Below are 22,941 nucleotides of genomic sequence, written 5' to 3'. Positions count from 1 at the left end.
CGCCTCCACTTTGTCAGAGGAGTTAAGTGGCTCTACTGTGTGAATAACAAGAGAAAAAAGAGCAGCTGAAACACGTGGCAAAGAATCAATTTATTTCACTCCTAGATGATTCAAACAGTTACATCTATCGCACATCGTGCGAGTAGCATGAGATAAATGTACCTCTCTCATTGACTGGCAAGATAATAATTGTTTACTCCCTCATACGTGTTCTTACCATGAGAAACTAAATTATCGCTCTTCCCTTTCTCCTCCTCTTCATCACCTTCATCCTTTAATGATGACATTCAAGCCCAGTGTTTGACTGCAGTCTTCCAGCTTCTCTGATGCCACCTCTGGATCCTGGACCTGAAGATATCTCTCTCCTGTGTGAATGACATCTGAATAGCAAGTCAGTTGGTGTGATATACAAGTACATTTACTGTAAGTGGCCTTTACATAACAAGGGAAGCGGATTATTGGGGGAGGCAAAAGAGAGCCATCCCGATATGGTAATAAATGTAAACTACCGACTGCCATACAGTGAATAAAACAAGTATTGGCTTCGAGAAAGTTGATGTCAAATCACAAGTCTGTGACAGGAAATAGGTTACCAGCTCACACAATGACAGGTGATATCTGGAGGAAACCAAACTGCTCTAGATAAAAACTTGCTCTTACCATGATCCTATCCGTCTATCTTCTCACTTTCCTCTTCATCTTTAATGTTGACATTCAGTCCCAGTGTTCGACTACAGAGGTTGTCTTCAGTGTATTGCTCAGACGTGTACCAATATAACAATCTCAACATTTCCTCTTGTGCGTGACATCTTCTTTCGACACTCAACGTTTTCAAGAGAGAAGATACATATTTTCCAAATTGGTCACAATGATCAGATGATTCATTTCTTTCTGAAAAGTATAATACGTCGAACATCTTCCTCTACAAGGAACCTGAATAAATGATCTTGTCCTCCCGGCGTCTGGTTTTGTGACACGGGGACTTGTCCATTTCTTCATCTTTGTTGATGACATCCAGTTCCAGTCTTGGACTGCATTCTTCCAGCTTTACTGATGCCATCTCTGGGTCCTGCTGTAGGCCCTCACACAGGGCTCCACTGTCACAATCAGGACACGTTGACGCTATAGGTCTGGGCTCTGTGTGAAAGGAAAGCAGCAAGCTGGGTTTGTCCTCGCCGTCCTTAAATAAAGACCAATATAAAATGAATTAATGTTGATTAAAGAGGTAGTAGGATTAAAAGGGATTGACTATTGTTGTGCTCTCGTGCTATGCTGTATAGTTCATTGGGCATGAGGGACAGCCTATGTACACAACAAGCTGATATCGGTTGATGGAAGAAAGAATTTTAAAACTGGACACTAATGCAGTAGTTGCATTCTAGTTCTAGTTCCTCAAACATAGCAAAAAAAACAACAGTGTAACACAAATACAAAAGTTATTGAAAAATTCACATGGAATGGGCCAAAATAGCACATCAAGATTTGCATATACTCTTCATTCACTTCAGTTGAGTGGTCTGGCGTTTGGACCTCACTTTCACATCCAATATCTATTGAGCTTTTTGTCTAAAAATAAATGTAACAGTTTCATATCATGTGAGAAATAGGCCTACAGTAAGACTAAAGATCATAACATGTTCCAGATAACATTGCCAGTGTTGAATGAATGAAACTCCGCTCAATATCCCCCAATCCCCAAAATATTAGCTATATTACCTGTACATTTTCCAATGAGCCATGGTCAGGATATGGTACAGCCTCTTCCCTCAGCCTAAGAGGTTTGTGCATTGCCCACCCTACCATTTCTGCATTAGCAAAGCTTTCTTTGGTGAATTGAGCATGACAAAGGTGGCTATTATTGGAGAGGCCAGACATATCCCACTGAACCAATTACAACCACCCTCGCAGATGCTCAGGACTTTTTTTTCAGGAAGCGAAAAAGAGTTTGCTTCTGTGTCTGACATCCAGAGTTGATGCACTTCTTCCCTGGCATTTTTTAGGCTACTGAATGAACTGTGGTAGGGTACTCTGTGTTCTTGGAGAGAGGAACAGGGCAATGCAGGGAAAGGGAGGGGCTCAGGTGGACAGGTACAGTGCCTTCAGAAAGTATTCATACCCCTTGACTTATTCCACATTTTGTTGTGTTACAGCCTGAATTCAAAATGGATTAAATATATTTTTTTCCTCTCACCCATCTACACACAATACCCCATAATGACATGTTTCTAGACCATTTTTGCAGATTTATTGAAAATGAAATACAGAAATATCTCATTTACATAAGTATTCACACCCAAGTCAATACTTTACAGAAGCAGCTTTCGCAGCGATTACAGCTGTGAGTCTTTCTGGGTAAAGGCCTCCTCAAGATTCCCAGCCAAAACAGTTTGGAAGAGTGCGTGCATTTTGGGACGCTTTCGGCTGTTTGGGCGCACAACATTGTTTCTAGAGGCAAGCCGAAGTCTACGCTCCTTCGTCACTGATTGGTCAACAGTACAGTTTCTTCAATAAAGTCTTTGTTGTCATTCAACGAGACACAACTCGTTTTCATTTTTTTTTATTCATTGAGGAATACTGCCCCAAACATCTTCGTTAGATGTAAAATTCTGCGACTAAAAATGTCAAAATGTATGACAGATTTATTTAGTTATTTTAGATTTATCCTGATTATTTTGAGGAAGCGTATACTGGCTACGGTGTCTCAAAATCTTCTCAAAATTGAGAAGATCTTTTAAGGGAGTATGCAAGCACACTCGTTCGGTTCGGCTAGGCACCAGACAAACTGAAGCATGCTGACGCCTTAATTTTAACTTCTACGGGATTGGTGTCCCTATACCGGGACGGTTGAGTTAACGTGCACTAATGTGATTAGCATGATGCTGTAAGTAACAGCAAACTTTCCAGGACATAGACATGTCTTATATGGGCAGAAAGCTAAATTCGTGTTAATCTAACTACACTGTCCAATTTACAGTAGCTATTACAGTGAAAAAAATACCATGCTATTGTTTGAGGAAAGTGCACAACAACAAAAAATGTTTATCACGGTGATAACAGTGATAACCAGTAATAACAAATCTCAATTGAACACATTTTAAATTCAGGCTGTAACGAAACAAAATGTGGAAAGGTCAAGGGGTATGAATACTTTCTGAAGGCAGTGTAACTCTAAACCCCTCTTCACCACACAGAAATGTATCAACTCTTCGACAGTTAAGTCTACAAAACAGGAACTTGGCTCGAAACGTCTGCCGTATACTACAGTAGAAAAGGAACATAACTATTGGTCAAACTTTCTTTTACTTTACAGAAATAACTGTGTAATTAACTTTACTGAACAAAAATACAAATGCAACATGTAAAGTGTTGGTCCCATGTTTAATGGGCTGAAATAAAAGATTCCAGAAATGTTCTATACTACAAAAACCTTATATCTCTCAAATTGTTTGCACAAATGTTTACATCCCTGTTCGTGAGCATTTCTCCTTTGCCAAGGTAATCCATCCCCTGACAGGTGTAGCATATCAAGAAGCTGATTTAATAGCATGATCATTACACAGGTGCACCTTGTCCTGGGGACAATAAAAGGCCACTCTAAAATATGCAGTTTTGTCACACAACACAATGCCACAGATGTCTCGAGTTTTGAGGGAGTGTGCAATTGGCATGTTGACTGCAGAAATGTCCAACAGAGCTGTTGCCAGATAATTTAATATGCATGTATCTACCATAAGCCGCCTCCAATGTTGTTTTAGAGAATTTGGCAGTACATCCAACATTTTTATTTTTTATTTTTTTATTTTACCTTTATTTAACCAGGCAAATCAGTTAAGAACAAATAATTCTTATTTTCAATGACGGCCTGGGAACAGTGGGTTAACTGCCCGTTCAGGGGCAGAACGACAGATTTGTACCTTGTCAGCTCGGGGGTTTGAACTCGCAACCTTCCGGTAACCTTCCGGTTACTAGCCCAACGCTCTAACCACTAGGCTACCCTGCCTCCCCATGCCTCACAACCGCAGACCATGTGTAACCACGCCAGCCCAGGGCCTCCACATCCAGCTTCTTCACTTGCAGGATCATCTGAGTTGGGGTGATGAGTAGTATTTCTGTCTCTAATAAAGCCCTTTTGAGGGGGAAAAATCATTCTGATTGGCTGGGCCTGGCTCCCTAGTGGGTGGACCTATGCCCTTCCAGGCCCACCCATGGCTGCACCCCTGCCCAGTCATGTGAAATGCATAGATTAGGGTCTAATGAATTTATTTAAACTGACTGATTTCCTTTTATGAACTGTAACTCAGTACAATCTTTAAAATTGTTGCATGCTGCGTTTATATTTTTGTTCAGTATAAAAATACATTGTAATAAATGGTAATTCATTTGTTATTGTTCCGTTAGGTTGCTCACCATTACATCCAGTCTGATTTGTGCCAGATGTTATTCCTGATGTCTTGTGAGCCAAGCACAACTCAGGGAACCTCTGATTTCTCCTTCTACTTTAGAACTACAAGCACTGATCTGCCCGTTTTATGTGCTGTCTAGAGCTTGTAACATGGTATGAAAGTCTATAGATACAATAAGTTCTAAATAGAAGTCAGAGTTCTACCCCTTGGTCTCCGCCTGTGTGTGCCACTCCCCCTCCCATTGAACTGTATGTAATGTATGAATACATTTTAAACCACGTCTGCAATAAGTGCTGTGAGGCTTACACACACACAAGGAAAGGTTGTGGTAGATGTGATGCATCGCAGGTCATTTCACAGCTCTTATAATCTGAGCATTTATGTCAACGACTCTGAACGATCTATTTAGATAATCAACTGGATCACCTTTCTCTCTCTTTCCCCTGCTGTGTCCCATTCTCTCTGTCTCGTTTTATCATTCCTCTCTCCCCTACCTATCTTTCTCTCCCTCCTCTTTAGCTCTCCTCCCTTCCTCCTCTCTCTTCCTCCCTCTTGCTCTCAAATCAAATCAAATGTTGTTTGTCACTCTTCTTAAACAACAGGTTTTAGCTAACAATGAAATGCTTGCTTCCCAACAACGCAGAGAGAAAAATATAGAAATATAACATGAGGAATAAATACACAATGAGTAACGATAACTTGGTTAGATACATTGTACCGGGTTGATGTGCTGTGGCACGAGGTAATAGATATGTACATATAGGTAGGGATAAAGTGACTAGGCAACAGCTGTGCAGGAGCAGAGAAAACACTGACTTTTTTTGAGTCCTTCTTGTCCTCCTGTCTCTCTTTCTCTTGTTCACTCTACCTATTTGTATGTTAACTCTGTGTAAACTCCTTTCTGTAGTCTGTCTCTAAATGTTGTCTATCACTATCAGTACCATATCACAAAGTGACATTTTGAGTATGTGTAAATGTACTTGGTGAATAAAGGTGATTCTGATTCTATCCCCAGAGTGTGCCCATGGCTGGTTTGGGGCAGACTGTGCTCAGCCCTGTGCGTGTCTGAACAATGGTGTGTGTGACCGTCGCAGTGGAGAGTGCAGCTGTGGCCCAGGCTGGGTAGGACAGCACTGTCAGACAGGTAAGGAACAAGAATCTTAACCATTTTGCCCTAAGACCTGTACTTTCTTGTACTCTGACCTGACTTACTGAGTGTGTATATGTGTGTTAAAGTATGTCTTGTCAATGTTGTTGCATGTGTATTTGTGTGATCAGGGTTGGGTTGTAACAGATTATATATAAATCTGGATTACATAATTAGATTACAAAAATTAAGTAGCTATAATCAACCTGGATTACTTAAAAAAAAAAGTGTACTCTGATTACAGTTACTTAATTTTTGTAATTGGATTATGTAATCCTGATTTATATGTAATCTGTTTAAACCCAACCCTGATCAAATTCTGACTAAGTTTAGATGAAACCAGATGTTTTTAAGAATGTAACTGTAATCAACCTGGATTACTTTAAAAAAAGGTGTACTTGGATTACAGTTACATTCCTAAAAACATCTGATTTCATCTAAACTTTCAGTTGTTTTAGTGCACCCTCAATACTTGTCACATGTTCACAAGATTCCATTGTTCTGCTAATCACCCATCAAGGGTGGACTGCTTCTTTTGTATTCAGACTGGTTGAATGAATAGGTGGCTTCCAAAACATGTCTACATGGCCCACTGGTCAATCAGAGAGTTGTCTAGACTCCACTTCTTGCTGCTTTGTAGCCTATTGACAGTTCACTTCCACTCTCTCTCCTTTGTGTGCTCCAGTAGTGGGAGAGAAATGCTTTCTGGTTGCACAACATTTCAAAATGCAATCGTGGGAAAAACGTTGTTTCAAGCAAACCAATTTTGCTACTGTTGAAGAGAATACTGTCTCCGCTTTCTGTAGGTCTATATTTTATTCATCAGCTCTTTTTATTGAGGGAAGGACACTTACGCCAGCCATTCACAGTGAGTTCATAAACCTGTACATAAAATGTATGGTTAGATATCAATTACACAGCTAACTATCAGCCAAAGTTGACTTAACAACCTAGCCAACTACTTTCTCAGATATTGCCAGATGTGATATTCCCACCAACGAGCACTTGGTGGGCAGAGTAATGGCTCTGCGGTGTGACAGCAGATCTGCCTGTCAGCTAAACAGATAGAGGGCCCACGACAGGATGCTTTTAGTCACACCACAGCTGCCCCTTGGGGCAAGCCTCTTTACTCAGTGTCAAGCCAGAGGCATGCCTGCTCCCCATCACAGATTATCATTATATTTTCTATATATTGGATGTCATGGCAAAAGCATGAAAACATATTTTTGGAAAAGTACTTTAAATTATTATGTGTGGGCAAAATGATTTCAGGATCTGGGTCCACAGGCGACAACAAATAAATGAAATCAATTTGTATTGGTCATATAGAACTGGCAGGCTTCTCATACAATGCAATAGTGACACAAGTGAACAATCAAATCAGTGACAGTAAATATAAAATATAGTAATACTACAAATATGTTTTTTTAAACACTAAAGAAACATGCCAATAAAATAGAATAAGATCAAAAAAGACCATGTTTATTCATGCGCATAGTGAGTGGGGTAAAATTATAAAATGTACAGGAGTTAAGATAACATGACTATTGCAGTTGTCTGGTACACTATAGTAATTCCAGTGTGTACAGAATATGATTAATGCTAAGTGTGTGGTAACGTGTAGTAGTCAGCCCAGGGTTCAGCTGTTGAACAGTCTTTTGGCTTGGGAGAAGAAGCTGGCTTTGAGCCTGATGGTCAGAGACTTGATGCTCTGGTACAGTTCTCCCCTGCACACCTTCTTCTTGGCCCCCTTTACAGACAGAAACCTAACCTACAAAGTGAGATAAGTATTATAAATGACACTCTGTTAACATATTTCCCTCTCCCACCCCCTATATTTATATTCATTTATTTTGACAGTTGGTAAAGAAACTGTGAGACAGATCAAATCACTGCGCCGAATACAACAGGCGTAGGTAGACCTTACAGTGAAATGCTTACTTACAGGCTCTAACCAATAGTGCAAAAAGGTATTAGGTGAACAATAGGTAGGTACAAAAATAAAAACAACATTAAAAATACAGGATATATACAGCAGCAAGGCTATAAAAGTAGCGAGGCTATTAAAGTAGTGAGGCTACATACAGACACCGGTTAGTCAGGCTGATTGAGGTAGTATGTACATGCAGATATGGTTAAAGTGACTATGCATATATGATGAACAGAGAGTAGCAGTAGCGTAAAAGAGGGGTTGGCGGGTGGTGGGCGGGACACAATGCAGATAGCCCGGTGAGCCAATGTGCGGGAGCACTGGTTGGTCGGCCCAATTGAGGTAGTATGTACATGAATGTATAGTTAACGTGACTATGCATATATGATAAACACAGAGTAGCAGCAGCATAAAAAGAGTGGTTGGGGGCACAATGCAAATAGTCCTGTTAGCCATTTGATTACCTGTTCAGGAGTCTTATTGCTTGGGGGTAAAAACTGTCAAGAAGCCTTTTTGTACTAGACTTGGCACTCCGGTACCGCTTGCCATGCGGTAGTAGAGAGAACAGTCTATGACTGGCGTGGCTGGGGTCTTTGACAATGTCAGATATTTCATGTAAATGCGTTATGTGTTAAAGTTCTGTGTGTGCTTACAAGTTGCTTCTGGACATCAGCATGTTCTCTAGCAGCTCCAGGTCTTGCCGGTCCTTCAGCAGTAAATGGATGACCTCAGGCAAGGACAAATCTCCAACCGACCCATTGGCCTGGAGAAGAGTTAATCATTGTCACACTCCTGAAAATAATTGCAGACCATGATGTTTAAGGCTACAGTAAATAGATGTTAGATGTTACGTTCTTAGCTGCTTGTCTGCTAGCAAGCTGAGTCCTTAGCTTGAGGTTTTCCTCAGTCAGACTTCTCATTTCCAGACAGATACTTTGCATTTCTACCCTGACTAAAAAAAAAAACAGGTTTTACTACATTACACTGGGACTAATACAATTATGTGTGTACAGTGCAGCTGGGTTTTGCCATGGCACTAAATGAAAAACAAATCAGATTACATGAATAAATGGGCATGTTTCTCCTTTCAATGTAGATATAGTCATATTCCAACATAATACATCAAAGAAGATGTTTAAATTGAATCTGTCTCCAGAAGGGTTCTTAGGTCTTTAGACAGGTTTGGATGATCCTTTGAGAGAAATTTCAATAGCTTTGAGAGTGCATTGTAGGAAATGATGTTGTCAATAACCCACCATGTCGATTTGATCTCCTCTTCACTCTCTTCTTTAGGGTAAGTCATAACAGGGCTCATAGTCAGCCTCTACTAAAAAGGAGTTGGTTCTTTCCAGTGGCACAGGAGTTGCAGTTTCCCAGTTGCCTGTTGTATCCATGCCATGATTACTTGAAATAGCATCAGATATTGCAGCTGCAATTTCCTTGCTTATCCCTCTCAGCTCCCTTCACGATTCTCCTCTTTTTACTCCAGTAAGTTGACATGGTTAACGTATCTTTCCTTGAGGCACAAAAAAGTAAGGCTTGTCTCTCAACATGTCTGTAGAATCATTGTGGTAAAAAAACTATGGTCAAAAGTTATTGATGCAACCCCTATTACTAGACTGGTCAACCTCTCTTTCGTATCGTCTGAGATTCCCAAAGATTAGAAAGCTGCCGCGGTCATCCCCCTCTTCAAAGGGGGAGACACTCTAGACCCAAACTGCTACAGACCGAAATCTATCCTACCCTGCATCTCTAAGGTCTTCGAAAGCCAAGTTAACAAACAGATTACTGACCATTTTGAATCACATCGTACCTTCTCGTACCTTATCCGCTATGCAATCTGGTTTCTGAGCTGGTCATGGGTACACCTCAGCCACACTCAAGGTCCTTAACGATATCATAACCGCCATCGACATTACTGTGCAGCTGTATTCATCGACCTGGCCAAGGCTTTTGACTCTGCCAATAAGAATGTGGTGATTGACAGACTCAACAGCCTTGGTTTCTCAAACGATTGCCTCGCCTGGTTCACCAACTACTTCTCTGATAGAGCTCAGTGTGTCAAATCAGAGGGCCTGTTGTCCGGACCTCTGGCAGTCTTTATGGGGGTGCCACAGGGTTCAATTCTCGGGCCGACTCTCTTCTCTGTATACATCAATGATGTCACTCTTGCTGCTGGTGATTCTCTGATCCACCTCTACGCAGACGACACCATTCTGTATACTTCTGGCCCTTCTTTGGACACTGTGTTAACTAACCTCCAGACGAGCTTCAATGCCATACAACTCTCCTTCCGTGGCCTCCAACTGCTCTTAAACGCAAATAAAACTAAATGCATGCTATTCAACCGATCATTGCCTGCACCGTCTCCGCCCATCCAGCATCACTACTCTAGATGGCTCTGACTTAGAATACATGGATAACTACGAATACCTAGGTGTCTGGCTAGACTGTAAACTCTCCTTCCAGACTCACATTAAGCATCTCCAATCAAAAATTAAATCTAGAATCGGCTTCCTATTTCGCAACAAAGCTTCCTTCACTCATGCTGCCAAACATACCCTCGTAAAACTGACCATCCTACCGATCCTTGACTTCGGCGATGTCATCTATAAAATAGCTTCCAACACTCTACTCAGCAAACTGGATGTAGTCTATCACAGTGCCATCCGTTTTGCCACCAAAGCCTCATGCACTACTCACCACTGCGACCTATACACTCATTGACTGGCCCTCGCTTCATACTCGTCGCCAAACCCACTGGCTACAGGTTATCTACAAGTCTCTGCTAGGTAAAGCCCCGCCCTATCACCTAGCTCGCTGGTCACCATAGCAGCACCCACTTGTAGCACGCGCTCCAGCAGGTATATCTCCACTGGTCACCCCCAAAGCCAATTCCTCCTTTGGTCGCCTTTCCTTCCAGTTCTCTGCTGCCACTAACTGGAACAAACTGCAAAAATCACTGAAGCTGGAGATTCCCATCACCTTCACTAGCTTTAAGAACCAGCTGTCAGAGCAGCTCACAGATCACTGCACCTGTTCATATCCCATCTGTATACCGCCCATCTATCTACCTCATTCCCATACTGTATGTATTTATTTTGCTCCTTTTGCACCACAGTATCTCTACTTGCACATCCATCTTTTGCACATCTACCATTCCAGTGTTTAATTGCCATATTGTAATTACTTCGCCACCATGGCCTATTTATTGCCTTGACTCCCTTATTTGACCTAATTTGCACTCACTGTACATAGACTTTTTTCTTTTGTATGATTGACTGTATGTTTTGTTCATTCCTGTCACTCCCTGACCGTAGAGAGCGTCTATTTTGGTTTGGTCAGGGTATGATTTGGGTGGGCAGTCTATGTTCTATGATTTTCTATTTCAATGTATTTGGCCGGGTGTGGTTCTCAATCAGAGGCAGCTGTCTATCATTGTCTCTGATTGAGAACCATAATCAGGTACCCTTTTCCCACACCTGTTTTGTGGGAAGTTAACTTTGACTTTGTTCAGGGCACATAGCCCAAAGCTTCACGGTTTGGTTTTGTTCTTTGTTTTGTCGGCGTCATTTTTAATAAAGAGAAAATGTACATGTAAGATTTCCAAAATGAAAATCTGATTTGCTGGGTTTTTTATAGTCTTTTATGTCCAACAAAAATAAAACAATAAAATGATTATTTGCTCAGAAAACTTGGGGGTCCAAATAAAATCACCTGTGTGCCAAATTCGGCCCGCGGGCCATCATTTGGGGAACAGTAGCATGTCTTTGCTTTTTACAATGTGTTTATGAGAGATATAATTTCTTAATTTATAGCTTAAACATTGTGAGTGTTAAATAGGCTAGATAGCACATCTAACTTTTTGTGTTATTCACACTATTTGTTTATTAGAAGAGATAGCATAGTTTATAGATTTCTTTGAAAGGTTTAAGGCTATATTTGTCCGTTTCTTGCTCTGTTGATTTTGAATTTGTGTTTGCCTATTTGAAAGCTGACAGGCACTTTGTTTTTGCAATTCTAATATCTTTATGATGTTGCCTTCTGTTCTCATTTTGATTTATCGATAAAAGACAGTAATCAGAACAGTAGATGTGTTTGTGTATGCTTAATCATAACAGCATAATTAATAAATCATGTTTTTGTGGTGTAACCTACAGAAGGCTATTGGCTCCAATCCAAGGGGGAAACGCTCTGTCAAGCGGTTGAATGCGAGAAGCCACAGTGCAGACGAGAAGAAGCACTGATGACAGCAGTTAAAAATGTTCATGTTTTTTGTGCGCTTGTGCCCTACACAGCATGTGAGGCTGGCCTGTTTGGCCCAGGGTGTGAGGAGCAGTGTCGATGTAAACATGGGCCCGTGTGTGACCACGTCAGCGGAGTGTGTGTGTGTCCTCCTGGCTGGAGGGGACCTCTATGTGACAGAGGTAAGGTCAGATTGTTGACCTAGGATCAGATTAGCCTTTTAGATCATAATGAATGAGATTACATGAACATGGGGAGACCTGATCCTACATCAGCGCTCACACTCTGAGACTACTATAACTGTATTGAACCTATTTATGACAAGGGCCTGTACATACTGTAAATTATAAGCAACAGACCGCATGCATTGACTTAATTGAATGTATGTGATTTCCACATTCCCCACAGCCTGTCTACCTGGCTCCTATGGGAAGGACTGTGTGCTACGTTGTAACTGTCCCCACGGCACTTCCTGCAACCATGTTTCCGGCGAGTGTGGCTGTCCCCCTGGATCCACTGGCAACGGCTGTGAGCAGAGTGAGTGACTTGGAACAGACTAGTCTAGCCTGGAAGCCCGAGGGATAGGAGAGTAGAGTAACACAGAATGCTTCCTCCCGTCCTTGGTTCCTTGAGGTTAGCACCGGTCTATAAGAATCATTGTGATACTTTCCCCAATCCAACCATTTCAGATCTGTGATAAACCCAAGGAAGGAAGGATATGTTTCTGAAGTATTAGAAAAAAGGGCCTGAGGTAGATATGCAGTATATGTATTGGGGTTGCTGAATGAAACAATAGAAAATCTACGTACAGTTTCCTTATTACTACTACCCAACATATAGGCACACCTTTTTGTGTAGCCTACTGAAAAAGTGCATATATCAGGATATTGTATGGGAGTCAACATGCGTTATGTGTTTCTCTGCCAGTATGCCAGCCTGGCACATATGGGCTGAACTGTAACCAGGTGTGCCAGTGCCCTGGCACCAACCAGCTATGCCACCCTGACACCGGCCTCTGCTACTGCACCCCCGGTTACCATGGTTACAACTGTAATCAAGGCAAGCACCCCATCACACCCATTAACGCACAGACACACACTTCCTGAACCAATGTCACAAAGGAATTCCACTGCTGAAAGTTCAACTTACTATAGTCAGTCATAGGTAGGCCCAGGAGATTTTCCACAATGTGACCTGATCAGTAAACACTCTTGACTTTAGTTATGACCTCACCTGATTAGAAAAAACATTGATGTTTAAACACAGCTATATCCTGTGTGTGTTTGGCTTGACAGAGTGTGACAGAGGACGGTATGGCCCAAACTGCGAGCGGCTGTGCCAATGTAGGAACGCTGGTGTGTGCCAGACCACCACAGGCACCTGCCAGTGCCTGTCTGGCTACATCGGAGCAGACTGCAACATCAGTGAGTGCCAGCGTGTGCCAGGGGCATGGGCATATCCATAGGCTACAGTTTGTTATTTACCAAGTATTTATTGGAACATTCAAAAGTCAAATGGTAATTGTCATTCATTTTTCATCCTATAACACAAGCACTACCAAGTAACGTTTTCTATGGTCTCCTCTCTTTCCCTACTCTTTTCCTCTGGTTCTACCAGCTTGCCCATCAGGGCGTTATGGGCAGGACTGTGCCAAGGTGGCTTTGTGTGGGGAGGGGGCAAGGAGTGACCCGGAGACGGGCAGGTGTGTGTGCAAGGTCGGCCAGCGGGGAGAAGACTGCGGACAGGGTAATACACACACTGTAACACACACAATTGATTCCTGCTCCACAATGAGTGTCATATGTAATTATCCATCCAGTCATGTTTTATTGACAATCTATGGCGTTTGTGCACTTGTGTGCGTGCTGGTGCCTGCGTGTGTTTGTGACTGCGTGTGTTTCTCAGGTTGTGCCCAGGGTTGGTATGGGGTGGACTGTGGCCAGCGCTGTAATTGCCGTAACAGTGGTATGTGTGACCCAGTCTCTGGAGGCTGCACCTGCGGACTAGGCTGGACCGGACCCAGCTGTGACAGAGGTGACCTGGCAATAAATACTATTCTAAATCTTTAAACTACTTTGAACATTTGCTTTAGACTGCCTGGAGTGCCAGGTGGGCATGGTTTTCACTTTTGCATCAATTCTATAGGTTAGATTGCTTGATTGAGGTTGTCTGTTGCACAGACACATTATTTGAAATGATTTCAAATATTATTTGAACCCAGGTCGTGACAACCATGGTCAACAGCTCACATTTCCCATTCCCCTCATTGTGTTGTGAATTGATGTGAAGACTCCATTTAAGTGCCCCTGATATCATGATGAGCCCATGACACAATTCCATTGCGTACCCTTTATAAGGTGTGTGTTTCTGTTGCTCTGTCATTCAGAGTGCCCCTTAGGGAGTTACGGGGCCAACTGCAAACTGCAGTGTGATTGTAATAACAACGGGACGTGCGATAGAGTGACGGGAGAGTGCCGGTGTGACCCGGGATACTACGGTCACCTGTGTGAACACGGTAAGTCAGGGCCATTCAGTTACTGCTGCTTTGAGTGGATCAATGAATCATCAAATTGATCATGTGAAATAACTCAGTTTGAAGAAATCAATGAATCAATGTATTTCGCTACACCCGCTGAAATATGTGTATGTGACCAATACAATTTGATTTGAACGTAGATAAACCAGTTAATATCAGAGTTTAGGTTTGAAGGGTTCGGTTAGGAGAGTGCGAAACGATGTAAGAAAGCTATTAAAGGCGTTTTTTTGAATGCTCTTTCTGAGGTTCTAATGTTTTACTATCCTAACTTCCTGCTCTGTTCTGTCTAGCCTGCCCTGCTGGTTTCCATGGCCACCGCTGTCAGTTCCAGTGTAAGTGTCGAGGCCACGCCCCCTGTGACCCCAGCACAGGGCACTGTCTCTGCCCTCCTGGTTACCATGGATACCGCTGTGAGAAAGGTGAGAAGGATTAAGTTGAGATTTAATAGATACAATTGCTTAATAATGTGGATGTAACTGCTGATAAAGTGTGACTGTTACATGCCCCAGTCATAATCACAGCTAAGATGTTGTCTCCTGTGTCATGTGCTCCCCTCCCTCTCGTTCCCTGTCACAGAGTGTGAGCAGCGTCGTTTCGGGGTGGGCTGCATCCAGTCATGTGACTGCGAAGGGGACACCCCATGTGACCCCATGACCGGCCGTTGTCTGTGCCCCCCAGGGAAGATGGGCACGCATTGCGACACAGGTAGTGGATCAATAAAAAGAAGCAAACAACTATCTAAGTAGTATGGTTCATCAACATCTGTTTCCTCAAACAACTATGTGGCGAATCCTAACTTCCACGTACTGCAAGTCCAATTTTCACTTAGTCTCCCACTAACATCAAAGTAAGGATTCACCCCTATAAGCTAAACAGCACCATAATCTAAAAGTGTTCTCACAATTCCTGTTTCCCTGTCTGGGCTTTGTCCAGATTGTCCAGTGAACCGCTACGGCCCGGACTGTTCTGAGAGCTGTGAGTGCAGGAATGGGGGGTGGTGTGACCCACGGAACGGCCGCTGCACCTGTCTACATGGCTGGATAGGACCCACCTGTCAGGAAGGTAAGTGTATTGATAAGGAAGAAGGGACAGAGCATTGACCATAGAATGAGGAATTAGAATACTGGAATGGACATTAACATTAACCTTTTTATTTTGGTAAATGGCTGACCAGTTTGGATAAAGGTCAGCCATGTAGTTAGTCAACCATGGTTTGACAGTGCTATGATAAGATAGAGTAAAATAATGCATTTGAATAATTTATCTGCACTGTATGTTAGCTATCTAGACAGACAGTTTTAGAGGAATGATTCCATAAATGTTTCTAACGAACTGCCAATAAGCCAACATTCCATTCAAACAATGCAGCCAATCAACAGCCATACACTGGCTGAATTCAGTTGATAGGCAGGAAAGAGAGCAAGGCTCCACACCACTCTCTCACTTTAGTACCTTACCTAGTTATTTTATGATGATCACATTTTTGCTCTTTTGTAGCTTTGGCCACTGGGTATGTGTTTTCTATACCAGTTCACTCCTCTACCTGCAGGGCTTTAGACACAGCGTTTGGAACGGCTGATCTGCGATCAAGAACGGAAAGGTCATCTCAGCCTATGCTGCTCTTTAGTCCCTTGACCTTTTGGTCCTGATGGAGACATGGATCACCCCAGAGAGCACTGCTACTCCAGCTGCTCTCTCCTCATCTGACTATATCTTCTGTCATAGTCCAAGAGCATCTGGTCATCATTGTCGTGGCACAGGGCAACTCATTTCTCCTAACTGGAGATTCTCTTTTCTCCCTCTCTAACCTGTCCATTTCCTCATTTGAATTCCATGCTGTCACTGTCACTAGTCAACTGAAGCGTAACATTGTTTTCATCTATCGCCCACTACGTGCCCTTACAGATTTCCTCAATGAGCGTGACACCTTGATAAGCTCATTTCCTGATGATGGCTCACTGCTCTTCGTACTTGGCGACTTATTTCTTTCCAACTCTCTTTACCCTCCCTGTCTCTTTTGACCCCACCCTTTCAACTCACCAGGCAGACAATATGCTTTACCTCATCCTTTCCCAAACCCTTCCAACTCACCAGGCAGACAATATGCTTTACCTCATCCTTTCCCAAACCCTTCCAACTCACCAGGCAGACAATATGCTTTACCTCATCCTTTCCCAAACCCTTTCAACTCACCAGGCAGACAATATGCTTTACCTCATCCTTTCCCAAACCCTTCCAACTCACAAGGCAGACAATATGCTTTACCTCATCCTTTCCCAAACCCTTCCAACTCACCAGGCAGACAATATGCTTTACCTCATCCTTTCCCAGTCCCTTCCAACTCACCAGGCAGACAATATGCTTTACCTCATCCTTTCCCAAACCCTTCCAACTCACCAGGCAGACAATATGCTTTACCTCATCCTTTCCCAAACCCTTTCAACTCACCAGGCAGACAATATGCTTTACCTCATCCTTTCCCAAACCCTTCCAACTCACAAGGCAGACAATATGCTTTACCTCATCCTTTCCCAAACCCTTCCAACTCACAAGGCAGACAATATGCTTTACCTCATCCTTTCCCAAACCCTTCCAACTCACAAGGCAGACAATATGCTTTACCTCATCCTTTCCCAAACACTTCCAACTCACAAGGCAGACAATATGCTTTACCTCATCCTTTCCCAGTCCCCTCCAACTCACAAGGCAGGCAATATGCTTGACTTCATCTTTACTAGAGCCAGTTTGCCTAATAATCTCACTGCAACCCCCCTCAAGGTCTCTGATCACTACTTTGTTTCCTTTTCTCTCTCCCTTTCCTCCAACCCTAGCCACTCAGCTCCTACCCAGATGGTCATGCGCCTTTCCGCATCCTCTGACTCGCACTGTCCCTTTTCTTTTCTTCCCGGACAGCTAGGCCCTCCCATCGTGCTCTGGGCTGAGTGACTCATTGTGAACTTACAGAACAAGGCTGCAGGCAGCTAAGCAAAACTGGAGAAAAACTTCCAGCAGACCTATCATCTTTTCACTACCTCCTCTCCACCTTCTCTTCCTCTGTATCTGCTGCTAAAGCCACTTTCTATCAATAAAAATGTCAAGCTTCTGCCTCTAACCTAAGGAAACTATTTTTCACCTTCTCCTCCCTCCTTAATCCTCCATCCCCTCCCTCCTCCCTGACTGTGGACGACGTTGTCAACCACTTTGAAAAGAACATCCACTCCTCATTCACTCAACCTACTGGGTCCACTGGTCCCAGTGACACAGAACTACCCTAGGCCTTTTTCTCCCCTCTCTGTCCAGATGAAATCCTGCAACTAATGAGTCTGTGTGACTGGGACCCCATCCCCTCCTCCCTTCTCCAGTCCATCTCTGGAGACCTTCTCCCATTCCTCACTTCCCTCATCAAATCATCCCTGACCACTAACTGCAACCCCTCTGATTTCAAAATGGCCCGAGTCGCTCCCCTCTTCAAGACTCATCTGACGTCAAAAACTATAGACCAGTACCCCTTCTTTCTTTTCTTCCAAAACACTTGTCACTGATCTTGTGACACAAGTGTGACACTGAGCTTGTGTCACTGATCAACTCTCTCATTATCTCTCTGACTGATCTTCTTGACCCTAACCTGTCAGGCTTCAAGACAGGTCACTCAACTGAGACGGCTCTTCTCTGTGTGCCAAAGCGGACTCTCTCCTCATCAAAAGCATTAGTGAGGTTGGACACTGATGTTGGGTGATTAGGCCTGGCTCGCAGTCGTCATTCCAATTCATCCCAAAGCTGGGGTTGAGTTCAGGGCTCTGTGCATGCCATTCAAGTTCTTCCACACCAGTCTCGACAAACTATTTCTGTATGGACCTCGCTTTGCGCACAAGCAGAAACAGGAAAGGCCTTCCCCAAACTGTTGCCACAGAGTTGGAAGCACAGAATCATCTAGAATGTCATTGTATGCTGTAGCATTAAGGTTTCCCCTCACTGTAACTAAGGAGCCTAAACCATGAAAGCAGCCACAAACCACTATTCCTCCTCCACCAAACTTTACAGTTTGCACTGCATTGGGGCAGGTAGCGTTCTCCTGGCATCCACCAAACTCAGATTCGTCCATCGGACTGCCAGATGGTGTAGCGTGATTCATCATTCCAGAGAATGCGTTTCCACTGCTCCAGAGTCCAATGGCAGCGAGCTTTACAGCACTTCAGTGGACACTTGGCATTGCTCATGGTGATCTTAGGCTTGTGTGCGGCTGCTCGGCCATGAAAACCCATTTCATGAAGCTCCCGAAGGAACAGTTCTTGTGCTGACGTTGCTTCCAGAGGAACTAGGTAGTGAGTGTTGCAACCGAGGACAGATGATTTTAACATGCTACACACTTCAGCACTCTGCAGTCCCGTTCTGTGAGCTTGTGTGGCCAAACGCTTCACGGCTGGTTCGTTGTTGTGCCTAGTTGTTTCCACGTAACAGTACTTACAGTTGACCAGGGCAGAAATTTTACGAGCTGACTTATTGGAAAAGTGGCATCCTATGACAGTGCCACGTTGAAAGTCACTGAGCTCTTCAGTAAGGCCAATCTACTGCCAGTGCTTGGCCATGGAGATTGCATGGCCGTGTGCTCGATTTTATATACCTGTCAACAACGGATGTAGCTGAAATAGCCAAATCCACTAATTTGAAGGCGTGTCCACATACTTATATATATTGTATCTTGAGATGAATCCGCTAATTGTAATTTGCTCTGAATAAGAGTGTCTGCTAAATTACTCAAATGCAAAATGTAAATGATAGGACTTAGACAAGTTGTAAATGCAACAAGTACTGATATTGCATCATATAATAGCACTGGCAGCTTTCCAAGAAAACAAAAACTGAGACATTTATGGTCTGTTTGCATACAGTATAATTGTATAAAACCCGTTTAAACTGTATTTATATTACAATATTTTGGGTTGACAATAATTCTATATCACAATTGTATTTTCCTGCATAAGTGAAATCACAGTTATGTCTCTACTGCCATTCATTCCCATTATACTGGTTTGGATTTTTCCCAGACCAATAGTGCTGCCATTTTCACCCCATTCTGGAACTTTGAGGGTTTATGATATAGCCCCTCTAGTAATTTAATAGGATCTCTATGGCTGGGACGGACGGAGCAGTGCATTATGAGTACAGTAGTACATCATGCTATAGAGCATGGAGAAATATGGAGGAGAACTAGGAGAAATATCCCCCTGGTTCAAGTGCTATACAAACACAATAACATGTAAAGAGACATTTAAGATCATATCTAAGCAAACTTCCAACACACTTTACAATAAAGCTATAAAATGTTAGGTAAAAAAACATGCAAGATGTAATAGAGGCTAAATAGATAACTAAAACACAACAGATAGTGAAAGCTGTTTTATAGGAATTCAGTCTAAAGCTAAGAATGCTCTCTCTTCTCTCTCTGTCTTCTCGTCTGCAGGAGGGTCCCTCATGTCTCCACAGCTGGGCAACAGAAATCAAGAAAAGAGTCACTCACACACTGTCCCAGTATAGCACCCTCTACTGACTGACCCCCAGCCTCATACAACTGCGGCCTACTGGTCACTTCTAGAGATCGCAGAGCTCAAAACTGAACTGAAGCACTCTCAAAACAACAACAGACTGTTTTGTACAGAGAAGGGAGTGCTATGGCAGGGCCTTGGTGAACTAAAGGGACTTCTGAACTGGAGGTGCCATTTTGCAGCGTTGTCTAATCACAGACTTTGGAGTTCAGATAACACACTACCCTTGACATCACAGGGATGACTGTCCTATACTCCATCTTACAGGGTGGACTCTTAAATGTGCTCTAGATTTAACAGGCTGGGATAATTGTTTTTTGCCTGCCCTGGATAAGAGGACATTTCTGGGTCAAATGCCAAAAAGGATAAAGTCATGCGAGGTTTACAGAATTATTTACTGTAAAATACAGTTATTGAATATCATGTACCATGCTTAACAGTTGTGTATTTGTGTGTACATTGCATGTATGTTGTGTGTATGTAAATGTGTTCATGTCTACAATTCAATCATGTTGTACGTATACTCACGATATGGTCGTACCGCATTTGAAGTCAGTATTTCTTTCAACATTGAGGAGATTTGCTTTACGCTCATAGCATCTTCTAAAGTAGTTGTAGTCATCCTTACTGGCTTCTCCAAAAACAATAGGCTACTCACACGCATGGTCCATTTGATTTGTATATTTACAGCCACCAATGCACTATACAGACTCTTATGGCACAGTTGATTTATAAATCAGAAACCATTCAGGATCATTTTCATCTGAATGAAATGCTCTACAGTATTTGGGAAACCTGGAATGGTGATGATGACTTGCCCACAGGTCAATATGCCTTAGTCTATACACCTTATTTTACATGTACAGTGGGGCAAAAAAGTATTTAGTCAGCCACCAATTGTGCAAGTTTTCCACTTAAAAAGATGAGGCCTGTCATTTTCAGCATAGGTACACTTCGACTACGACAGACAAAATGAGAAAAAAAATCCAGAAAATCACATTGTAGGATTTTTAATTAATTTATTTGCAAATGATGGTGGAAAATAAGTATTTGGTCAATAACAAATGTTTATCTCAATACTTTGTTATATACCCTTTGTTGGCAATGACAGAGGTCACTGTTGCTGGTATTTTGGCCCATTCCTCCATGCAGATCTCCTCTAGAGCAGTGATGTTTTGGGGCTGTTGCTGGGCAACACGGACTTTCAATTCCCTCCAAAGATTTCTATGGGGTTGAGATCTGGAGACTGGCTAGGCCACTCCAGGACCCTGAAATGCTTCTTACGAAGCCACTCCTTCGTTGCCCGGGCGGTGTGTTTGGGATCATTGTCATGCTGAAAGACCCAGCCACGTTTCATCTTCAATGCCCTTGCTGATGGAAGGAGCTTTTCACTCAAAATCTCACGATACATGGCCCCATTCATTCTTTCCTTGACACGGATCAGTCGTCCTGGTCCCTTTGCAGAAAAACAGCCCCAAAGCATGATGTTTCCACCCCCATGCTTCACAGTAGGTATGGTGTTCTTTGGATGCAACTCAGCATTCTTTGTCCTCCAAACATGACGAGTTGAGGTTTTACCAAAAAGTTATATTTTGGTTTCATCTGACCATATGCCATTTCCCTATCTTCTTCTGGATCATCCAAATGCTCTCTAGCAAACTTCAGACGGGCCTGGACATGTACTGGCTTAAGCAGGGGGACATGTCTGGCACTGCAGGATTTGAGTCCCTGGCGGCGTAGTGTGTTACTGATGGTAGGCTTTGTTACTTTGGTCCCAGCTCTCTGCAGGTCATTCCCTAGGTCCCCCCGTGTGGTTCTGGGATTTTTGCTCACCGTTCTTGTGATCATTTTGACCCCACGGGGTGAGATCTTGCGTGGAGCCCCAGATCGAGGGAGATCATCAGTGGTCTTGTATGTCTTCCATTTCATAATAATTGCTCCCACAGTTGATTTCTTCAAACCAAGCTGCGTTCCTATTGCAAATTCAGTCTTCCCAGCCTGGTGCAGGTCTACAATTTTGTTTCTGGTGTCCTTTGACAGCTCTTTGGTCTTGGCCATAGTGGAGTTTGGAGTGTGACTGTTTGTGGTTGTGGACAGGTATCTTTTATACTGATAACAAGTTCAAACAGGTGCCATTAATACAGGTAACGAATGGAGGACAGAGGAGCCTCTGAAAGTAGAAGTTACAGGTCTGTGAGAGCCAGAAATCTTGCTTGATTGTAGGTGACCAAATACTTATTTTCCACCATAATTTGCAAATAAATAAATTAAAAATCCTACAATGTGATTTTCAGGATTTTCTTTTCTCATTTTGCCTGTCATAGTTGAAGTGTACCTATGATGAAAATTACAGGCCTCTCTCATCTTTTGAAGTGGGAGAACTTGCACAATTGGTGGCTGACTAAATACCTTTTTGCCCCACTGTATGTAGATACTATATGAAGTGATAGCTTCTCGGAGAAATGGAGGGAAAACTGTCACAGTTTGCAAAATTTTGGGGGGATTATATGTGTACTGCAAAACAAGGTTAGACCCCATTTAGTAATTAGACTGCATTTGCTACATATCAAGCAAATGTTAGCAAAGAGCAAAGGGGTCAGTCATATGTCAAACCCTACAGATGCTATACATTTACCAAGCCTGATCCCAGATCTTTATGTACATTAGAAAACTCCTCTGATTGTATGGTGTAAGAGTCTTTTTTAGTGGTTAGCTAAAGCATATACAGGTATTAAATTGACCATCTATATAGCAAATATTTAAGTGTTAACTTGGTCATCGCAAGCTTGTGTGATCAAACTGCATCATCAAGTCATGTATGAAGTCGATTATATTCTACATTCTTTCCTGCATAAGCCTCTGTCACCATCTTCTGGTGTTGGTGGCTCTCCACATTACATATTGTGATCTGCCCAGATTCATATATGAGGGCAGTTAGTTGTAGCCATTGTTAGAGGACTACTGGTCAAAGGTTTTCCAACCTCTACTCATTCAAGGGTTTTTTCTTTATTATTATGATTTTCTACATTGTAGAATAATAGTGAGACAAACTATGAAATAACACATATGGAATCATGTAGTAACCAAAAAAAGTGTTTAACAAATCAAAATATATTTGAGATTCTTCAAATACCCAC

General features: G+C 42.6%; 1 protein-coding gene across 1 annotated transcript in view; it reads left to right on the top strand.

Annotated features, from left to right (window-relative positions):
- LOC135527381 (multiple epidermal growth factor-like domains protein 6) overlaps positions 1-22,560 on the top strand; it is a 123,065-nt gene extending 100,505 nt beyond the window's left edge. Inside the window, exons 23-34 of the mRNA XM_064955895.1 lie at positions 5,419-5,547; positions 11,779-11,907; positions 12,134-12,262; positions 12,653-12,784; positions 13,021-13,149; positions 13,343-13,471; positions 13,631-13,759; positions 14,112-14,240; positions 14,552-14,680; positions 14,838-14,966; positions 15,195-15,323; positions 19,723-22,560. Of these exons, the coding sequence (XP_064811967.1) occupies positions 5,419-5,547; positions 11,779-11,907; positions 12,134-12,262; positions 12,653-12,784; positions 13,021-13,149; positions 13,343-13,471; positions 13,631-13,759; positions 14,112-14,240; positions 14,552-14,680; positions 14,838-14,966; positions 15,195-15,323; positions 19,723-19,796 (1,496 nt within the window). The 3' untranslated portion in view covers positions 19,797-22,560. The remainder of the gene's footprint in view (positions 1-5,418; positions 5,548-11,778; positions 11,908-12,133; positions 12,263-12,652; positions 12,785-13,020; positions 13,150-13,342; positions 13,472-13,630; positions 13,760-14,111; positions 14,241-14,551; positions 14,681-14,837; positions 14,967-15,194; positions 15,324-19,722) is intronic.
- Positions 22,561-22,941: the final 381 nt, after the last annotated feature.

This window comes from Oncorhynchus masou, chromosome 33 (genome assembly GCF_036934945.1).
Source record: "Oncorhynchus masou masou isolate Uvic2021 chromosome 33, UVic_Omas_1.1, whole genome shotgun sequence".
In the NCBI taxonomy this organism is placed as follows: Eukaryota; Metazoa; Chordata; class Actinopteri; order Salmoniformes; family Salmonidae; genus Oncorhynchus; species Oncorhynchus masou.
This window is presented reverse-complemented; position numbering and strand designations above follow the sequence as displayed.